The 22,913-nt window shown below is 40.7% G+C and overlaps 2 protein-coding genes across 2 annotated transcripts in view; one reads left to right on the forward strand and one right to left on the reverse strand.

The window, feature by feature from the left end:
* Positions 1-3,308, reverse strand: part of zgc:110366 (uncharacterized protein LOC550476 homolog) — a 113,309-nt gene extending 110,001 nt beyond the window's left edge. The window contains exon 1 of the transcript XR_007955970.1: positions 3,199-3,308. The gene's annotated coding sequence lies outside the window, so the exon portion shown is untranslated. The remainder of the gene's footprint in view (positions 1-3,198) is intronic.
* Positions 3,309-3,451: 143 nt separating this feature from the next.
* dph5 (diphthamide biosynthesis 5) overlaps positions 3,452-22,913 on the forward strand; it is a 63,133-nt gene continuing 43,671 nt past the window's right edge. Inside the window, 4 exon segments of the mRNA XM_052011474.1 lie at positions 3,452-3,493; positions 3,495-3,602; positions 9,732-9,856; positions 12,350-12,458. Of these exon segments, the coding sequence (XP_051867434.1) occupies positions 3,467-3,493; positions 3,495-3,602; positions 9,732-9,856; positions 12,350-12,458 (369 nt within the window). The 5' untranslated portion in view covers positions 3,452-3,466.

The following is a 22,913-nucleotide window of genomic DNA, read 5'->3' on the forward strand; positions in this document are numbered from 1 at the left end:
CCTCATTATTCCTCTTTTGCACTACTTATTTTGTAACTTATAGTAGTTTTTAATGTCTTGCACTGTACTGCTGCCGCAAAACAACAAATTTCACGACATATGTCAGTGATAATAAACCTGATTCTGAACCCACTTCCCCTAATAATGTGAGCTCTTACCTTGTGCACCAGCCTCTTATGTGGCATCTTAGCACATGCATTCTCGAAATCCAAATACACTACATCAACAGGTTCCTTTCTATCAACTTCTTTAAGAACACCAACAAATATGTTGTATATGATTTTCCTTTCATAAAACCACATTGACTTAGTTTGGCACCCAGCCAGCAACACTAAAAACACTATATAGTTGCACCTGTGTGTTGTCTGCCTCTGAAATTCAGTTCCATTACAAACTGCAGAACTAGGCAATGGCGTAGAAGTTCACTATGAGCACCATGCAACACTATAGTGGCTGCATGGTGTTCTCCACTTCTGAAATCTGGTTTTAAGCTGAAAATACTGGCCTGTCCATTAAGTCAATCACATCTGGTGCTGGCACACCTATGAAGATGGTCACTAGTTGTCCATCCTCCTCCTCCTCTGGCATCTCCTTATCTTTGTCTAATTGAGTTCAATCACACTTGTGTGGTTTCATCCTTATTTACCTGGCTTAGCCCAGAGAGTATCCACAGCAGCTTCACTTCCTACAACTGCAGTTTCATCTTTGGTGCTCCCAAGGCTATCCATTCATCCTCTCTATTTTTTCATTCACATGGTGTTCTATGGTAATATCAACTAAAAGCACAGATTCAGTTTCCATGCATATGCAGACAACAACAACTCTAACCCACCATCACTTATCCCCTTCATGTATTTCTAAAATGATTGACTATTTGTCTTATATGAAGTTCTGGAAGAGCATAAATGTTCTCTGAATAAATAGTGGGAAAATCAAAGTCATAGTCTTTGTTCCCTTGTAATCAACATTTCTCTCCCTAGCCACTGTCTGAAAATGAACTAGACTGTTTGCAACTAACAGAGCATTGTTGCAACTAACAGAGCATTGTCTGAATTGGAGTTTCAGACCATGAATCCATAATATCAATATAGCCTATATAGACAACTATAGAATATAACTACAAACTTCCACATCTTGAGTATTGACCAATTCCATTACTGCCTCTGCTCACCTGCTGCCAAAACCCTCATCCATGCCTTTGTTATCTCAAGTCTTGATTATTCCAACACACTCTTGGCTTTCATCATGTTCTTTAACCTCTGGAAACTGGAGGTCATCCAAAACTATGCTTCTGTATCCTAAATCATAGCAGATTCATTATTCTGACCAACAGACCGCAATCAGTGAGGATAGGCAGCAATACCTCCAGCACGATTACTCTCAACACTGATGCTCCACAAGGCTGTGTCCTCAGTCCTCTACTCTACTCTACTCCCTACATACTCATGACTGTGTGGCCAGATTCTGCTCTAACTCCATCTACAAGTTGGCAGATGATACGACCGTTGTAGGCCGTATCTCAAACGGCGATGAGTCGGAGTACAGGAAGGAGATAGAGAGCTTAGTGGAACGGTGTCATGACAACAACCTTTCCCTCAAATATCAGCAAAATAAAAGAGCTGGTCATTGACTTCAGAAAAGGGGGCAGTGTACATGCAACTGTCTACATCAATGGTGCTGAGGTTGAGAGGCTTGAGAGCTTCAAGTTCCTAGGAGTGAACATCACCAATGTCCTGGTCCAACCACGTAGATGCCACGGCCAAAAAAGCTCATCAGCGCCTCTACTTCCTCAGGAGGCTAAAGAAATTTGGCATGTCCCCTTTGACACTCACCAACTTTTATCGATGCACCATATAAAGCATCCTTCCTGGATGCATTATGGCTTGGTATGGCAACTGCTCTGCCCAGGACCACAAGAAACTGCAGAGAGTCGTGGACACAGCCCAGCGCGTCACGGAAACCAGCCTTCCCTCCATGGACTCTGTCTATCCCTCTCGCTGCCTTGGTGAAGCAGCCAGCATAATCAAAGACCCCACCCACCCGGGTCATTCTCTCTTCTCTCCTCTCCCATCAGGCAGAAGATACAGGAGCCTGGGGGCACATACCACCATGCTCAAGGACAGCTTCTATCCCACTGTGATATGACTATTGAACGGTTCCCTTATACATTGAGATGGACTCTTGACCTCACAATCTACCTTGTTATGCCCTTGCACCTTATTGTCTATCTGCACTGCACTTCTTCTGTAGCTGTGACGCTTTACTCTGTACTGTTATTGTTTTTACTTGTACTACCTCAATGCACTCTATACTAACTCAATGTATCTGCACTGTGTAATGAATTTATCTATACGAACGGTATGCAAGACAAGTTTTTCACTGTACCTCAGTACAAGTGACAATAATAAACTAATACCAATGTCCATCAAACCTTGGCTCACAACCCCAAACTGTGACCGAGTTAAATAAAAGCTTGATTTTAAAAGACCTATTTTACAAATTCTTTCATGTTCTCACCCCTCGCGTTTTCAATAATCTCCTTTAGCTCTGCAATCTTTCAAAATATACATTAACAAATGTCCTCTCTGCTGTCAAGTCCTTAATCTCTGAATTCCATTTCTAAAACATTCTGCCTCACTTTTTTTACCTTTTAAGACATTTTTTAAAATAGAGGCTTGAACAAATTTTTAATTGCCTGCCCTAATACCTCTCCTCGTGACGGGGTATTACATTTTATTTGATGATCCATGTCTTAAGGTATTGAAAGTTTTTTTAACTGCAGGTTCTTGTTGGCGCTTTTCATTAGAGATTTAACTACTTCATACAAACAAACTGTAGTTCAAGGTCGCTTCTAATTGTTTTCTTAAAATCTCCTGCGAATGAGGTAGAAAGTGGTTAGGGTGGAGTTGTAGACGGTACTTCAAAAAGCATGACCCAATTTTCAGAACTCGTTGGGGAAATAACTATATTGAGTAACATTTATGATGAGGTGCCACACAACACGTGTGTCAGATTTTATTCTGCAAGCAGAGATGCATCAAATTAGGTCACACATTTAATACAGCAGGAAAGATATTACCAGTCTGGGATAATTAGAATCAACTGCAGTAGGTTGGAGTCTGCATTCAGGTCACACGGTGAGCCATGAATTGAGCCAGCAGCACTCAAAGCCGCAGGCAAGAGCATTAAGTAACTCACCAAGACCCAGTATTGGGATTTTCAACCCATTCGCCAACTCCACAGTCGGAATCCCAAATCCCTCAGCTTCATCCATTCCCAGATTTCAATTAAAAAAATTAATAATATCACCCTTTGACCTCCTGAGTTACGACGTCGCAAAACGACGCGAAGTGCCACCGGGTGTGCTGCGGCCGTGCCGTAATCCGGTCATTGGCGGGAGGGTTGCACCGTTGACACGGGGGGAGGTGGGGGGGATTAGAGTGGTCGGTGCCTGATATACAGCGGCATGTTGTTTTTGATCGGCTTGGGGTTGGGGGGACGCCCGGGACATCACGGTGAAAGGACTGGAGATCGTCAGGCGATGCAGCCGGGTCTATCTGGAGGCTTACACCTCGCTCCTGTGTGTCGGCAGAGACGTGTTGGTACGTGGAGCGGGAGAGGCGGCACGGCCGTTTTACACACATCAACGTTCAAAACATCGGGTTTCCCATGAGCAAAGTTTGTAATCCTATGTTATAAAGGTCACAATTTCTCTCTTCAGTCCCAGACCCCAAATGATAAAGAGAATACACTCAGATTATTATCACTGCATTCTATTCTATAAAACAGCAGTGACTAGATTGCACTCCAGTTTAATCACAGAACTGCACGCTTGTTGTGGAAAAGAGGGTGGTCTGGGGAAGACCTGATAATAAGTGAAGGTATTCACCATTTTCGAATCTTTTCTGAGCAGCAAAGGCCCGTTTGAACCTCTGCAGTCCACGTGTTGAGTGAACACATTCGGTTAATTTGGGTAGGAAGTAGGAGGATTTTGTTCTAGCAATGATGAAGGAATGGTAATACATTCTGAAGTCATATTCCAAAGTGCCTCATGTCTTTTAAGGTAATAAAGATTGCAAAGGAGGTTGTTACGGGAAACTTGCTTGATGGGGTGCCAATCAAATAGGGATGGGTGGACTTGGGTGGGCAGATTGCAGACAGGGTTGTCAAAGTGTGTGTGGGGGGGGGGGGGCGGTGTTTAAACTTTCACAATGTGAACTGGGATTGCATTAGTGCAAGGAGCTTGGAGTGGGATGGAGTTTGTAAAATGCATCCAAGAGGGTTTTTTGAAGCGGTATGTAGAAAATTCTACCAGGGAGGGCCGTACTTGATTTCATCTTAGGGAATGAGGATAGGCAAGTGATAGAAGAGTATGTAGAGGAACCATTTGGGAACAATAACCGTTGTCAGTAAGCATCAAGGTAATCATGGAAAACGGCAAGGTTGGCCCTCGAGATTGGGCCCTAAAGTGGGGGATTTCAGTAGTATAAAATGGGACCTGGAGGAAGTAGATAGTGAACAGCTACTTGAAAGGAAAAACAACATGTGAAAAATAGTTGCTTGAAAGTGAAATAGTGAGAGTCCAGGTTTGGCATGTTCCTGTAGGGGTAAGAAGCAAAGATGGTAAGTTTTGGGAACCTAGGTCAACGAATGATATTGAAAGTTAGATCAGGGAAAAGAAGAAAGTGTATGTCAGGCTTAGGAAATTTGTGTGATGGCATTTATCACAGGATGCTAAGGGAAGCAAGAGAGGAGATTGCTGACAGATTTTAGAACCTTTGCTAACCACGAGTGAAGTACCAGAAGACTGGAGGATAGCTAACATTGTTCCCTTGTTCAAAAATGGCAGTAGGGATAAGCCTGGAAACTACAAGCCAGAGAGCCTTACATCAGTGGTAGGGAAGTTGTTGGAGAAGATTCTGAGAGACAAGATCTATTTTCACCTGAAAAGGCAGGGACTGTTCAGGAGGAGTTGGCATGGTTTTGTGCAGCGTGATCATGTCTCACAAATCTGATTGAGGTTTTTGAGGAGGTAACTGGGAAAATTGATGAAGGCAGGGTGGTAGACGTGAGGGATACCCTTATAGAGGTTTATAAAATTATTAGAGACATTGATAGGATAGATAATCTTTTTCCCAGGGCAGGGGAGTCTAGACTGGAGGGCACAGGTTTAAGGTGAGAGAGAAGAAATTCAAAGGGGATTTGAGGGGGAAGATTTTCACACAGGGTGGTGGTTATCTGGAACAAGCTGCCAGATAAAGTGATAGAGGCAGATACAATTGCAACATTTAAAAAGCATTTAGTTATGTACTTAGATAGGATAGGCATTGACGGATGCAGGCCTAAAGCAGGCAAATGAGATTGGCATAGATTGGCATCAAGGTTGGCATAGATGAGGGGGGCTGCTAGGGCCCATTTCTGTGCTGTATGATTCTATGACTTTTGTTGGGGATGATTCATTGCTTGGCACTTATCAGCCCAAGCCTAAATGTTGTCCAAACCCTATGCATGCACATAGGTGGCTTCATTGAATAGTTGCATATGGAACTGCGCAAACATAAGTAAACTTTACCACTTCTGATCTTGTATTAGGGGAAGATCATTGATTAAGCACTGAAATTTATTTGGGCTAGTATTTTGCCTTAAGGCACGTGCAACAGTGTCGTGTGGCTGACATGCTTGGTCACCAAAAATTCAGCCTTCTTCCTTTGTGTGAGGTTTGACTAGCCAATGCAGAGATTTCTCTTTGCTTTCAATTTTTCTGCAGCTCTTTGATGCCTCGCTTGGTCAAATTTTGCCGAGATTTCAAGGAAAGTCCCACTTATTTCACCTTTAGTTAGTTTAACATTACAATTTCTCTTCAGTGTTCAACTAAATTACTGCTGTGGAATGTCAAGGTGCGAAAGTTTAACATTTTGAGTCTAATTCCATTCAAACATTGCATATGTTATTTATCCTGCTGGAGAGACTACACTGTTAATGTGACTATGATATTAAAACAAAACTGAAATAAATGTAATGTTACTATTAGTTTGAAATTAATTCTATTAAGTAACAGCTTTAGATCAAAAATTACCTTCAATGCTGTTTTGTTTAAATTGTTTAAAATGCCAGACGATTCAAAGATTTTTTTGAAAGAAGCAACAGACTGCCTTGGCATCACTTTTATTTTGAAGTACCAGGTATCCTGTTGAACACAGTCTAGACTTTACCATAGAACACAGAACGTAGGACAGTACAACATAGAAACTGGCTCTTTGGCCCATTGTGTCTGTGCCAACAATGATGCCAATCTAAACTAATCCCATCTGCCTGCACGTGGTCCATATTCCCTGTTCATGTGTCTGTCTAAATGCCTCTTAAATGTTGCTATCGTGTCTGCTTCTACCACCTTCTCTGGCACCTACCACTCACTGTGTAAAAAGAAATATTACCTCTCAAAACTCCTTTAAACTTTCCCTCTCTCAACTTAAACCTATGCCCTTGAGTATTTGACGTTTCCACCCCGGGAAAAAGACTTTGACTATTTACCCTATCTGTGCATCTCTTAATTTTATATAGTTCTATCAGGTTGTCCCTCAGCCTACAGCACTACAGAGAAAACAATCCAAGTTTGTCCAAACTCTCCTCATAGCAAATATACTTCAATCCAGGTAATCTCTTCTGCACCTTCTCCTAAGCCTCCACATCATTCCTATAGTGCGGTAACCAGAACTGTACACAATGTTCCAAATGTAACCTAACCAAAGGTTTATACGGCTGCAACATGTTTTTGTAACTTATATACTCAGTGCCCCAAACAATGAAGACAAGTGCCTTCTTTACCACACCATCCGCTTGTGTTGCTACCTTCAGGGAACTATGGAATTATACACCAAGATTCCTCTGTACATCAATGCTCCTGAGGGTCCTGCCATGTACTGTGTACTTTCCTCTTGCATTTGACCTCCCAAAATGTACCATCACGCACTTGTCTGGATTAAACGCTATCTGTCATTTCTCTGCCTAAATTTCCAACCATTGTATCCTGCTGTAACCTTTGACAATCTTTCTCATCAAAATTCCACCAATTTTTGTGTCATCTGCAAACTTACTAATCAGCCCATCTACATTTTCATCAAAATCATTTATATGTATCACAAACAACAGAAAGCCCAGAACTGTTCCTCAGTTCTGTCTCAGACTGTCACAGACCTCCAGTCAGAAAAACACTCCTCTACCAGTACCCTCTTTCTTCTATGACCAAGCCAATTTTGTAATTGGTTTATTATTGTCACGTGTATTAAGATGGAGTGAAAAACTTTGTTTTGCATGCCATCCATACAGATTATTTCATAAGTACAAATGTAAGCACGTCAAGGAAGTACAAAGGAAAAAACAATAACAGAATGCAAAATATAGTGTTACGGTTTCAAAGAAAGTGTAGTGCAGGTCGATAGTAAGGTGCAGGGATCATGAAGAGGTGGACTGAGATATCAAGAGTTCATCTTTATTGTACAAGGGGTCCATTCAAGAGTCTTATAATAGCAAATAGAAGCTGTCCTTGAGACTGGTGGTGCGTGTTTTTGAGCTTTTGTATCTTCTGCCTGATGGGGGAAGAAGAGAGAATGTCCGGGATGGAGAGAGTCTTTGATTATGTTGACTGCTTTCTGGAGGCAGCAGGAAGTGTAGACAGAGTCCATGGAGGGGAGGCTGGTTATCGTGATGGACTGAGCTGTGTCCACAACTCTGCAATTTCTTGCAGTCTTGGGCAGAGTGGTTGCCATACTAAGCTGTAATGCATCTTTCTATAGGATACTTTCTATGGTGCATCTATAAAAATTGGTGAGGGTGAACTGGGACATGCTGAATTTTCTTAGCCTTCTGAGGAAGTAGAGGTGCTGGTGTGCTTTCTTGGCCAATGCTCCTATGTGGTTGGACCAGGACAAGCTGTCGGTGATATTTGGATCCAATTTACCAATTCACCGTGGATCTTGTGTGAATTAATCTTCTGGACCAGCCTACTTTGTTAAATGTTTTACTAAAGTCTATGTAGACAACATTCAATCAGATTTGTGAGAGAGGACCTGTCCCATGCAAAGCCATTCAGGTTGTCGCTAATAATCCATGCTTTTCCAAATGCGAGTAAATCCTGTCCCTAAGAATCTGCTCCAATAATTTCTGTATTACTGATGTAAGGCTCACCAGCCTATAATTTCCTGGTTTGTCCCTGTTGCCCTTTGTAAACAAAGGAACAAGATTGTCTATTCTCCAGTCTTCTGGCACCTTGCCCGTGGCTAAAGAGGATACAAATGTCAAGGTCCCAGCAATCTCCTCCCCTCTGTAGTCTGAGATAGATCCCATCAGGCCCTGGAACTTTTCCAAGTTAATGTTTTTCAAGACACCCTACACCTCTTCCTTTAATATCGACATGCCCTAGAATATCAACATACTCCTCCCTAATCTCACTACCATCCCTGTCCTTCTCCTTGGACAACACTAATACGAAGTACTCATAAAAAACCTCAACCACTTCCTCTGGCTCCATGCATAAATCCCCCCCCTTTGACTTTGAGTAGATAACAAACACTTTAGCTACGTTTGCTCCTTTCTGCCATTGCTAAATAGAGACGAAGATATATCAAAGGTATTCTGAAGTTTCCATCATTATTTAGGTTGGTAGATGTATCACATAGTATGGTACTGTGCCGTGAGGACCAGCAATATTTTCATTATCTGTTCATATAGAAAGGGTACTCATTAACCATTCAAAGTAGAAAGGCTATTATTAATCATCCCAATTACTCTGTGCTGGCAAATCTTCAGTCATGTTTCCTGTTCCTGATTATAATTCCATGAACCCTGTTAGAAAGTGGACATCTTGTGAAGTGAGAATTGGGTTTCTCTGACACCTTTGATGTTTGAATATCCTGCCACTGCTATCCTGTATGTGATTATCTTTAAAATTATTCAAAAATTACTGCGTGCAGTTTGCCCTCCCAAATGGAGTTGTCATCTCTACCAGTACTATTGGCCTTAATCTTCTTAAGATAGTGCATGCATCTGTTATTAGATTGTAGATCTGCTGGGAATGCTGGAAATCTAATTCATTGTGAGAGAAAGTACATAAAATGACCACTTTGCACAGTACAAATAGAACAATGTAAAAGTAATATTTTAAATTTTATCTGTTGCGCAGTTAAGGTAGCAAATCCTGCACCATAAAACTGTAAAGGGTCTTAGTTTGTATTCCCTGCTGTGTACTAATTTGCTGTTAGCCAGATTAAACGTGATGTTTTGATAAATTGTTTCCATGATCCCAGCGTTTTTGAGTTTAAAGAGAATAAGATTATGTAGTATTCCTAGACCCAGTTGTTTTTCGGTCATGAGTATATTCATTCTTTTAAAATTCCCTGAAGTTGTTATCTTAAAAGTGAAGAAGAGATTGATTGAATTTTCAATTAGCATCACTCTCCAGAGCAGAATTTTAGCTTCTTGTCATCATCTCATTATAACATGTTATGAGTAACACTTAAAAATAATGATTTTGGACAGGTTATGGAAGGAAAAAAAATAGCCTTTAGTAACTGGATACATTTGTGTTATGAGCTCAGTAAAATAGGCTCATTGGTGAACAAAATAGAGGCTAGACTGGTGCCTAAGCATGGTCCTTTTTCAATTACCGTCACACACTCAACTATCTGAATGGGTAAAATCATAGCTAAGTATTATTATGTTCTCTTTCATTGTAGGAAGAGTTTTATGGCCGTGAACTGATCATTGCAGAGAGAGAGATGGTTGAACAAGACGCTGATGAAATTTTAAGGGATGCTGCTGATAATGATATTGCCTTTCTTGTAGTAGGAGATCCATTTGGGTAAGTGAGTTATTAGCTGTATGTCAGGAACTCATCTGAACATAGGAAAATTAGTTGCATATTTCATCATCTTTATATAAAATAAAGAACCAGAACTAATTTATCAGTTATTTAATATTTCCAGTTGGTTAAATGTTTTCTTTTCAAGAAGCATGTTCAGTTAACATTTCAACATACTTAACTGTATCAAATTATCTTGCGTGCTATATTCCTACAGTAAGGCTCTGATAATCCGGCATCCTCAGGACTTGGTGGTGCCAGACTAGCAGATTTTCTGGACTACTTGATGTTATTTCTATTAACACCCCAGCACCCTTTTAATTCACTTTTTAAAGATGTTTGGCATTATTACAATAATACAATGACCCCTGATCCAGATAAGTTGAAAGGGAGTGTGGGAACTGGGGTCCTGGTAAGAGGAAATGGAGCATAGCAATGAGGCCCAGTGAGCAGATGAAGTGCAGGAACAGCGGTCTTTGTGTGTGGAAATAGAGCTTGGGACCCGGGGTTCCGGTAAATGGCAATAGACTGTGAAAATGGGGCTTTGGTGAGTGGATACGGAGCATAGGAGCTGGGGCCCCAGCACTGGGAATGGGGAGTGCAGGACTTGGGCTCTGGTGAATGGTAAAGGAGCACAGCAACCATTACCTGTTGAGTCTGATGCTGAACCACTGGGACTTCTGAATTGTCGGATGGAGGATTATCAGCTTTTACTGTATTTAGCAGTTTTGTTTTAATGAGTATTGTTTTAGATGTAGGTCCTGGCACTCTTCTATTCACTACTATAAGTAAATAGATACACACGAAAAGTGCTGGAGGAACTCAGCAGGTCAGGTAGCATCTGTGGAGGGAAATGAACAGTTGACGTTTTGGGCTGAGACCCTTCATCGGGGCTGAAAAGAAAGAGGGCAGAAGCCAGAATAAAAGGGTGGGGGGAGGAGCACAAGCTGGCGGGTGATGTGAATCCAGGTGAGAAGGGGATGATAGATAGGTGGGACAGGGGGAAAGTGGGAATGATGTGAGAAGCTGGGTGGTGGAAGAGGCAAAGGGCTGAAGAGGATGGAATCTGATAAGAAAGGACAGTGTACCATGGAATAAAGGAAAGGAGTTGGGGAATCAGAGGGAGGAAGGTGTGGGTGATGGGCGGGGCACATCCTTGCACACCCTAAAGTATTGTTTTATTGATTTATTACTTCCAAACCTGTAAAATGTTAAAAATGTTTCTCCCTGGTACCTTTGTGGAAATAGTCTGCAGCTCCAATTCTCAGAAAACTATCAGTTCAAATTTTGTCCGTTGTTGTAAGCATACCTTTTAACTAGCCTTCTAATGCCATAATTGAAAACTTTTCTATGAAGCTTGGAAACCCAATTGCTGTTCACAAGAGTGTTGTGGTTGTAGGAAAGGACTAGCTGCAAATCAAGCTTTAAACACCAGATTAACAAGAGTTAAGTGAATGAAACTTCATTTGCTCACCTGCACAAACAGGAATGGTCTGTGTATGGTGATCAGATGAGAACAATGTTGGTTGTAAATCTGATTGAGAAAATTAATCAACTGCATCTTTTATTGCATATGTTAAAATTGTTATATTTATTTTTGTTCAATGAAGTATTACAAGAACTAGGGTGCTAATAAATGAAAGATATGCAAGTGCTCTTACTTATTTTTATGAATGAAGTGCAGTTATCTTTGAGCACCTGTCCAAGATGTGTTTAGTGTAGCCCCAATTATAGAAATGAAATTACAACATTTAACACTGGGTGTTTTCATAAATTGTCAATGACAGATGTGCAGTATTGGACCGAGAGCTTGACTATTTTTGAATGACACAAGTTTCACAGTTTTAGCATTTGTTATTGGACTGAGTTCATGATTGTCAGGGATTTAGTAAAAGCTTTTGGAGACCATTGTATGAAATGGTTACCACTCCCTAATCATTTCATTTTGGTGACGCTTGCATTATGACTCTTGGGGGTTTTCATTTAAGTTGCTCAGTTTAAAAAAAATAAACAAGAACTAACATAATGAGAAAAGTTCAGTTCCAGTGACAGCATGCTGATGAATTTCATCCACCCATTTAATCACTTGCAGGAAATTCTGCATGATACTCCTCAATTTTCGAAGTAAATTATGGCAAAACCATTGAACATTTCGACTATTCAAACTTGATTTTGAACACACATTCTGGATAATTAAAAATTATGAGGAGACATTGAGTATTGTACATGTGGTGGAATATTCTGGTTTTGTAACTGCATTAACATTACAGATTGGCTGCTTATGTATGGTGTCTATGGGAGGAAGTCTAAAATAAAGGAAAACAGATAATGATGTAGTTTAAATTGGGAACAGTCCTCTTTTAGGTAGAAACATGTAGAAGATATTTAGCAAAAGATTGATTAGATCAGGGACAAGGAATTAAATTATCCATAAGCTGTGTTCCCTGTCATTTAGTATTTTTATTCAGCTATATTCTCAATGTTCTCTTGCAGTGCAACAACACATAGTGATCTAGTTTTGCGAGCAGTAAAAGCAGGAATTCAGTATCGTGTTGTACACAATGCTTCCATATTAAATGCAGTTGGATGCTGCGGTCTACAGGTAAATTATTCTTAAATGTGCTTTGTCATTTGGTAATCTGTAATCATCTGTTTGATGTTCTGAATTATTTCTCTCACAGATCAAACCTCTTACAATACTTATGCGCAAAAGCAAAATACTTGTTAAAATTATGAATTGTTTCTACATAAGCTTTCATTTTTTTTCCACACCCTCCTCCACTTTATTACAAAGAAAACAAAGTCTGAGTTTTTAAACAGTTTGTTCTTTGCCGATATACTGTATGTAGCTTGTAAAATTACTTGTTGTATGTAATTTGTAAAATTATTTGTTGATTCATGCAGTTTTCAATATGAAAGATGAATACACCTCTGTAAATGTTGGAGACCAAAGCAGTTTTAATAATTTATTGGAATATAGTGGAGCAAGTTTGGGAACAAAATCAGTTGGGTAGTTACTGGACCCAGGACTATTACATGAATGTGATTGGAGAACCAATGTTAAGTAAAGTCGTCCTCATTCCAAACAGGAAAGATAGGTCTAGAAATTTGTTTATAAAATGCCAAATAAAAGTCATAGATAAAAGTTAAATATTGCATGATTAGAAAGTGAAATAATTTTGCATACATTTCATGGTATTTTATCACCAATTGCTAACATTGTTTGCCATTTTTGACTGAGATCTCTGTGTTCACTTGCTCTGTTTCTTCATTGTCATATTTATCCAAATGACGTCAAGAATAATTCAATGCCCAAAATTCATCATAAGCAAGATATTTAATTACTTTAGTCTGAAAAATGTTGAAAAAATGTATGAAAAATGATAAACATGTTCTGTTCTTCCAAAGAATAGATTCTTCTTTCGCTGTCTTTAAGGAATCCACATTTTCCCGTGCTCAATTTTTTCCATAGAAATTTAGCAATCTGTTTTGTTTTAGATTTCTCACTAGTTTATTCTCATAATCTGTTTTCCCTTTCTTTATGAATTTCTTGTTATCCTTTGCTTAATTCTAAAAGACTCCCAATCCTCAGCTTCCTGCTTTATCTGGTGTCTTTATAAGACTTTGCCTTAGATTTAATACTATATTTAATTTCTTCTTGGACCATTTTTCCTGTCATTAGCATCAAAGGAATGAATGTTTCTTCCAAATCATGTTTCTTAAATATTAATAATTGCCTCTCCACTGTCGTTATCCAGTCTACCATGGCCAAAACTGCCCTATATAACTTCATAGTCTCCTTTATTTAGATTGAAAACCCTGGCTTCAGATTGAAGTACGTCATTTTCAAACTAAGTTCTATCATGTTCTGGTTGCTCTTTGGGACCCTTCACAGCAAGATTATAGAGTCATTACAACACTGAGTCAGGTCCTTCGGCCCACCAATTTCATATTGACCACTAAGCATCCATTATGTTAATCCCTGCTTTGTTCTCCCCACCTTCCCAAAAGTGGAATGGACGAAGCAGGAAGTTCCTATGTACATTAAAGGTACAAAAAAGCATAAACACGCATAATTTTACTTTCACAAAGAGGACATCTTATAGATGTAGAAATGTTGCACCTCACCAATTGATTTTTGACTTTGGGGAACTAAGGCAAGTTGACATGTCATGTTACAGGCTACTTCCCCCACATTAGTAATTTCACTTCATAAATGCCGTGACTAATACACAGTGTATTTTAATTATCACTTATGAATCAATTCATTAATTATGTCACAAGATTCAAGATAATGGAGAACTTTTCATGTACTAACAAATTTCCTAACACTGGTAAATGTCTTTTGTTACATTTTACTCTTGATGGCTTTTTTTGCTGAGATCAGCAAATGGCAGAAAGCACTGTTGACTTTGAGTATTGATTTTTGCCCTTTGATAAGATGTCAGGAATATAGGTACCAGTGTAAGTCTGTCTTAGATAAGTCAATGGACAAAGTTTTAGGCTTAGCACTACAATTTTCCCATCAGTCTGGACTTGATTTATCTTGGGATGAAAAGACTTGGATGAGATGCAAATAACATTAATCAGGTAATTTTCTCAATGAATTAATTTACTAATTTTATTTTAGTTCTTTTCAGTGGGTTTAGGGCATTAACACTTAAGTCAAAATGCCTCTCCAGATCTAACAAAGTTTGATTTATATAACAAGAGAGGAATGAAGATGGGTGTTGTTAAATAAGGTGAAGGAATTGAAATGTGGTTGTATTTACATAAGATAAAGTTTATCCATTGACATTTCTTCTTACGAATCAGTTCTTACTACAGTTTAACATTACTGTTAAAATTAAAGTTTCTTTCATAATTTAGTCATGATTTTTTGTGGATCAGATAAATAGTTGTGCTATTGAAAGTATAATGGATGTTCTTCAATATAAAGTTATGCCAATTAGTTAATTTATCTGCTATGCAATGTTAACTTTTCTTACAGTGTTATTTCAGGGAATCATCAGGCCTGATAATGAACTAGGTTTCTATAATAGCTGATTCTGCTTTTTCTGTCATCTTAGTTCCTAATCTGAACCCTGAAGCCCAAGTTGGGCTAAATTAAACAGAAATGTCAAATGGCCCATTAATCGGAAGCATTGCAATTAAAATATTGATAATAATTCTAATACAATTCTTCAAAGTTCTTGGTGTTTCTTTTATTTTTCTTGCATTTTTTGTCACCTTGCCAGTTCTCTCCCTTTTGACTTCTTTCTGTCTCAACTAGTATCTACTAGTACCCCACCCAAATGGTCATTGAATATGTTTGAGCTTAAGCACGAGAGTCACCAAATTATTTTGACTGCAGTGCTTCAAATTACTAATCCAATTTGTCCTAGACCAGCAGAGAGCTTTTGATAGCAGTTAGGAGCAGAATGTTTGTGTTTATTTCCCCACCCATATTGAGGTTTACTGTAACATTCCTATCATGTTGAAATTCAGATCAGCTAACCCAGTGAAGATCAGGAATCAGATTAGAATATTTCAGGTCTTTGTGGCTCACCTATTTCCAGTCTTAACTCGCTGGTATGTTTTTTGACATCTTACGGTCTAACTGTTCACATTACATCATTACACAAACATGCTCAGATCGCATCTGCTGGTGCACAGTTTATTCACTCTTTATTCACTGACCTCTCTTTGTGGAATTGATGTTGTTTGTGAATCACACCACAAAGTTTCTTTGATGTGCAGAACCCCCTTGGAGATTTTCTTCTCTGCCATTAAGTTCATTCTGTCTTTGAAGGGGTGAAGGCCCCTTCTTGAGACATCTTTAAGTTTTGTTTCGCTGCTTCTGAAAAGGCTTTGATTTATCCTTTTTAAATTATGCTTTGATGCTTTTCAATGAATCGCCTTTCCTTTTAGGAACGTTGAATCTGGTGAGAAACAGGCATGATCCCTAAAACAAGATTTATTGTTTATAATTAGTGGAGATAACTGGGCAGAAAAGAGAAATATTCTCAAAAGGTGGTTGACAGTATCTTCCTGAGACCAAGCTTTTGATTGTCTTTTCTGCTGTATCTCTAGCTGATATGGTATTACTGCAAAGCACCTTAGTTGGTACTTAGATGCAAGTTGTTGTTCTGTCAATGTGATGGAGTCTTTTCTGTAGTACACTGAGATTTCTGAGCAATGTTAAGGATGTATTCAGATTTCAACAATGCCTTGACTGTGACTTTGTATCAACAGGTATGCTAACCGTTTCACAAATGCATGCAGAATTGTATAAAATAACAAATCTCGATTAGAATGCAAGTATAACGGAAAAAAGGTGGTGATTAAAACCTCATGTATTCCTGTGCAGGGTGAGATTTTAATGAGGGCTAAGGATTTTCATAAATACAGTACTCAAGTAATTTTTTTTTGCTTCTAGTCATGCCAGCTCCTTTTAGAGTCATAGAGTAATACAGCATGGAAACCGGCCCTTTGGCCCAGCTCGTCCATGCTGACCAAGAGGTGCACCTAAGCTAGTCTCATTTGCCTATGTTTGTTCCATATCCCTCTAAACCTTTCATATCCATGTACTTATCCAAATGTCTTTTAGACTTATCCAAATGTCTATTATTTCAGAATTCTTCCTATTTCTTTTACAATAGGGAAAAATTGTAGGTTAGTTAAAACTTAAGGAGAAAACAGTGTATGCTTGTAATCATTATAAAGCAGGAATCAGGTAATTTTGTAGAAGGTTGACCATCCTATGTCTTTAAGATATAAATCTGGAATTTGATAGGTGAAGCTGTATAATTCTGTGGTTAGAACATACCTTGTAAGAGAAATATTTGTGATGAAGAGAGCTATGAGGGTTGATCCCTGTTACCAAAGGAGTGATTTATGAAGGAAGTCTAGCAGACTTGAATTCATTGAATTCATCCATGAGTTTCTTGAGAATGGAGATACTTTCAATGGTATAGAACAGATTAGCTAGCTCAAGGTAAATGTGATCAGCAGAACCACTAGTTTCAAACTGGGCAGAGAAACGTAACAAATGTTAGGAAGTTCAACACAAATGATGTTTTATAAGGATAATCAAATTAAAAACCTTGGGATGGTGAGTTTATTGGTTTTCTTAAATGAATAACCTAAAAAGGCAAATATGCCTTTTCTTTGGAATCCTTTATATTAACTGATTTAAATTATGCTTTGGTGCTTCTCAGTGAATCCATTATCCTTTTAGAAACTTCAAGCATCTCTTAGGCTGTAAGTTTTCAAACTGGTGAGAAGGAGGCATGATTTACCCAAATGGCCTAACAGTGAGACCTTTGACCATGATAATGGATTTTGATTTGTTATGGAGATTGAAGTATAACTAAATTATACTAAATTAAACGATGTTTCGGATCGTGTCCAAGATATCCTGAAGGAGGAGAGAGAACAGCCAGAGGTCGTGGTACATATTGGTACCAACGACATAGGTAGGGAAAGGAATGAGGTCCTGAAAAGAGACTATAGAGAATTAGGAAGGAAGTTGAGAAGCAGGACCTCAAAGGTAGTAATTTCTGGATTACTGCCTGTGCTGAGTGACAGTGGGTATAGAAACAGAATGAGGAGGAGGTTAAATGCGTGGCTGAGGGATGGAAGTAGGGAGCAGGGATTCAGTTTTCTGGATCATTGGGGCCTCTTTTGGGGCAGGTATGACCTGTTCAAAGAGGATGGGTTGCACTTGAATCCCAGGGGGACCAACATACTGGCTGGGAGGTTTGCTGAGGCTGCTGGGGAGAGTTTAAACTAGAATTGTTGGGGGGGTGGGATCCGTATTGGAGAGACTGGGGAGGAGGTGTTTGGCTCTTGAGTGGAGGAGGCTAGGAGTGGGTGCCGTGGGCAGGTGATAGAGAAGGGACGTGTTCAGACAGGCTTGAGATGTGTCTATTTTAACGCAAGGGTGTGTGTGAACAAGGCGGATGAGCTTAGAGCTTGGATCGATACTTGGAGCTATGATGTGGTGGCCATTACGGAGACTTGGATGGCTCGGGGCTGGAATGGTTGATTCAAGTGCCGGGTTTCAGATGTTTCAGGAAGGACAGGGAGGGAGGCAAGAGAGGTGGGGGAGTGGCACTGTTGATCAGAGATAGTGTCACGGCTGCGGAAAAGGTGGACGTTGTGGAGGGATTGTCTACGGAGTCTCTGTGGGTGGAGGTTAGGAACAGGAAGGGGTCGATAACGGTGCTGGGTGTTTTTTATAGGCTGCCCAATAGTGACAGGGTTATTGAGGAGCAGATAGGGAAGCAGATCCTGGAAAGGTGTGAGAATAACAGAGTTGTGGTGATGAGGGATTTTAATTTCCCAAACATCGATTGGCATCTCCAGACAGTGAGGGGTTTAGATGGGGTGGAGTTTGTTAGGTGTGTTCAGGTAGGTTCTTGACACAGTATGTAGATAGACCTACAAGAGGAGAGGCTGTGCTTGATTTGATATTGGGAAAGAACCTGGTCAGGTGTCAGATCTCTCAGTGGGTGAACATTTTGGTGATAGTGATCATAATTCTACCTCCTTTACGTTAGCACTAGAGAGGGATAGGAAGAGACAGGCTAGAAAGGTGTTTACTTGGAGTAAAGGGAATTATGAGGCTCTCAGGCAGGAAATTGGAAGATTAAATTGGGAACAGATGTTCCCTGGGAAAAGTACGGAAGATATGTGGCAAATATTCAGGGGATATTTGTGTGGAGCTCTGAACAGACATGTTCCGATGAGACAGGGGAGTCGTGATGGGATACAGGAACTGTGGTGTACGAAGGCTATAATAAATCTAGTCAAAAGGAAAAGAAAAGCATACAAAAGGTACAGAGAGCTAGGTAATGTTAGAGATCTGGAGGAGTACAAGGCTAAAAGGAAGGAACTTAAGAAAGAGATTAGGAGAGCCAGAAGGGGACATGAGAAGGCCTTGGCGGGCAGGATCAAGGAAAACCCCAAGGCGTTCTACAAGTATGTGAAGAGTAAGAGGATGAAATGCGAAAGGATAGGGCCTATCAAGTGCAGCAGTGGGAAAGTGTGTATGGATCCGGAAGAAATAGCGGAGGTACTTAATGAATACGTCAGTATTCACCATGGAAAATGATCTGGGTGATTGTAGTGGGAACTTGCAGTGGCCTGAAAAGCTTGAGCATGGAGATATTAGAAAAGAGGTGGTGCTGAAACTTTTGGAAAGCATCAAGTTAGATAAGTCACTGGGACCGGATGAGATGTACCCCAGGTTGCTGTGGGAGGCGAGGGAGGAGATTGCTGAACCTCTGACGATGATCTTTGTGTCATCCATGGAGACGGGAGAGGTTCCGGAAGATTGGAGGGTTGCGGATGTTGTTCCCTTATTCAAGAAGGGGAGTAGGGATAGCCCAGGAAATTATAGACTGGTGAGTCTTACCTCAGTGGTTGGTAAGGTGGTGGAGAAGATCCTGAGAGGCAGGATTTATGAACATTTGGAGAGGTATAATATGATTAGGAATAGTCAGCATGGCTTTTTTAAGGGCAGGTCCTGCCTTACGAGCCTGATTGAATTTTTTGAGGATGTTACTAAGCACATCGACGAAGGAAGAGCAGTAGATGTAGTGTATATGGATTTCAGCAAGGCGTTTGATGAGGTACTCCGTGCGAGGCTTATGGAGAAGGTGAGGAGACATGGGATCCAAGGGGACATTGCAGTGTGGATCCAGAACTGGCTGGCCCACAGAAGGCAAAGAGTGGTTGTTGAGGGGTCGTATTCTGAGTGGAGGTTGGTGACCAGTGGTGTACCTCAGGGATCTGTACTGGGACCCTTACTATTTGTGATTTTTATAAATGACCTGGATGAGGAAGTGGAGGAGTGGGTTAGTAAGTTTGCTGATGACACGAAGGTTGGGGGTGTTGTGGATAGTTTGGAGGGCTGTCAGAGGTTACAGAGGGATATAGATAGGATGCAGAGTTGGGCTGAGAAGTGACAGCTGTCATTCAACCCAGATAAGTGTGAAGTGGTTCATTTTGGTAGGTCAAATATGTTGGCTGAATATAGTCTTAATGGTAGGACTCTTGGCAGTGTGGAGGATCAGAGGGATCTTGGGGTCCGAGTCCATAGGATGCTCAAAGTGGCGGCGCAGGTTGACTCTGTGGTTAAGAAGGCATATGGTGTATTGTCCTTCATCAATTGGGGAATTGAATTCAGGAGCCGGGTGATATTGTTGCAGCTATATAGGTCCCTGGTCAGACCCCACTTGGAGTACTGTGCTCAGTTTTGGTTGCCTCACTATAAGAAAGATGTGGAAGCCATAGAGAGAGTGCAGAGGAGATTTACAAGGATGCTGCCTGGGATGCGGAGCATGCCTTATCAAAGCAGGTTGAGGGAACTCGGCCTTTTCTCCTTGGAGAGACGGAGGATGAGGGGGGACCTGATAGAGGTGTATAAGATGATGAGAGGTATTGATAGGGTAGATAGTCAGAGGCTTTTCCTCAGGGCTGAATTGGTGGCCACAAGAGGACATAGGTTTAACGTGCTGGGGAGTAGATATAGAGGAGATGTCAGGGGTAAGTTTTTTACTCAGAGAGTGGTGAGTGCGTGGAATGGGCTGCCGGAAATGGTGGTGGAGGCTGATACGATAGGGTCTTTCAAGAGATTGTTAGATAGGTATGTGGAGCTGAGTAAAATAGAGGGCTATGGGTAAGCCTAGTAATTTCTAGGGTAGGGACATGTTTGGCACAGCTTTGTGGGCCAAAAGGCCTGAATTGTGCTGTAATTGTTCTATGTTCTATAAATGCATCTCCTAAGGGGATTTAATTTCAGAATTCCCCTCCAATTTTTCCCTCCAAAACACCCTTCAGAATCAGTTGCAATTGATGGAGTAGAGGAAGAATCATTCACGAGAGAAGCAGTTGGGATATGCAGAAATGCAAGTCAGTTGGAGGTTATTTAGGTAGAGTTGAGTCGTGGAAACATGAAATATCGTGGCTCTGAGAACATGACTGTGACATTTTGGATGAACTGAGACATGCTAGTGATTGCATCTTCTGAGTTCCAATTTGAACCATTAACATGAGTAATTAGGTAACATTGGAGGAAGCATTTATTGCATTTATATTACTTTTCTATATTTGCATTTTCCCAGAAAACTCTTTTATAGTTTTGCGATTAGAAAATTATTGTTTATATTTTCCAGGGAAGCCTTATAGCCCTATTTATGCAATTAAAAACACTTCTTGCACTCTGTCACCATTTCCTTCGCATCTTTTCAGAAGCAGTACATTTCCTTTTAAACCAATTTCGGGACACCATCCGGGACATGCACTCTTCTCGTTACTACCATAGGGGAGGTGGTACAGGAGCCTGAAGACCCACACTCAATGACTTAGGAACAGCTTCTTCCCCTCCACCATCAGATTTCTGAATGGTACATGAATACTACTTCGTTATTCCTTTTTTTTGCACTATTTATTTATTTTGTAATTTATGGTAATTTTATGTCTTTGCTCTGTACTGGTGCTGCAAAACAACTAATTTCACGAGTTATAAGTCAGTGATAATACTTCTGATTCTGCTCATATTCCTATATTTGCTCCATGATTCCGCTGATTTGCTTCAGCTGAAGATCAGCCAAACTTCATCTGCAAGTACACAAGAGATTCAGAAGCACCCCAAGGAAAATTTACAATCTTTAGTTGGTGTCCCACAATTTTTGAATCTCTTATAGTACTAAGTAAAACCCTACCTATGTTGTGGATTCCATAATATCAGGCCACTAATGGAGTATGTAGAGAAACAAAGGACTGCAGATGCTGGAATCTGGATGAAAAACACGATGATGCTGGAGGAACTCAACAGGCCGGGCAGCACCTGTGGAGGAAAGCAGGTGGTCAACATTTCGGGTCAGGACCCTTCTTCAGGACTGAAGATAGGAAATGGGGAAGCCCAATATATAGGAGGCAAAAGTAGAGCAGTGATAGGTGGACAAAAGAGGGGAGGCGGGGTGGGCACCAGTGGTGATAGGTAGATGCAGGTAAGAAATAGTGATAGGCAGGTACGGGGGAGGAGGGGAGAGCAGATCCACTGGGGGATGGGTCAAAGGTAAGGAGAGAAAGGAAAAAAAAGAGAGAGGCTTGGAAAGGGAAGAAGAGAAGAAGCATGGTGGTGGTTGGTGGTTGTAGAGAAGGGGGGGTGGGGATTACTTAAAGTGGGAGAATTCAGAGTTCATGCTGTTAGGCTGCAAGGTTCCAAGACGGAAAATGAGGTGCTGTTCCTCCAGTTTGTGCTTGGAATTCTCCTGACACTAGAGGAGGCTGAGGACTGACATATCAGCGATAGTGTGGGAGGGGGAGTTGAAGTGACTGGCAATGGGGAGATGCGGATCGTGGTTACGGACAGAGGGCAGGTGTTCTGCGAAAAGGTCACCTAGTCTGCATTTGGTCTCAGGAGACCACACTTGGAGCAGCGAATGCAGTAGATGATATTAAGGGAGGTCACCTGAAAGGACTGTTTGGGTCCCTGGATGGAGGTGGTGTAGGGGCAGGTGGTACGCCTGTGGTGAGGGCAGTGGAAAGTTCCTGGAGTGGGAGCGGGATGGGTGGGTGGGGGGGAGGAGGAGTGAACTAGGGAGTCGCGGAGAGAGTGGTCCCTGCGAAAGGCAGAAAGGAGTACGGAGTATGTAGGTGAGTGGTAGTTGATGAGAATGTAGGTAGAATAAAATATAGGATTTATGTAGGGTTAGTGTAAATGGGTGGTTGATGATTGGTGCTATTTCAGTGGGCTAAAGAGTCCGTTTCCATGCTGTATATCTATAACTCTACGACTGTGATTTTAGGAATGTTATAATTTAATAGTCGTGGGCATTCATAGCAAAACTTGAGAATGGAATGTTATTGATCATAAAGGCAGAAAACAACAGATAATGGTTAGATGAGTAATATGCAAGTGGTGAGTAGGGTGTCCTGATGGTCATTGTTGTAGAGTCATAAGAGTTATACAGCACAGAAAGCAGGCCCTTCGGCCCAGTTCATCCATGCCAACCAAGATGTCTGTTTGAGCTAGTCCCATTTGCCTATATTTGGCCCATATCCC

The sequence above is a fragment of the Pristis pectinata genome, chromosome 3 (genome assembly GCF_009764475.1).
Source record: "Pristis pectinata isolate sPriPec2 chromosome 3, sPriPec2.1.pri, whole genome shotgun sequence".
Lineage (NCBI taxonomy): Eukaryota > Metazoa > Chordata > Chondrichthyes > Rhinopristiformes > Pristidae > Pristis > Pristis pectinata.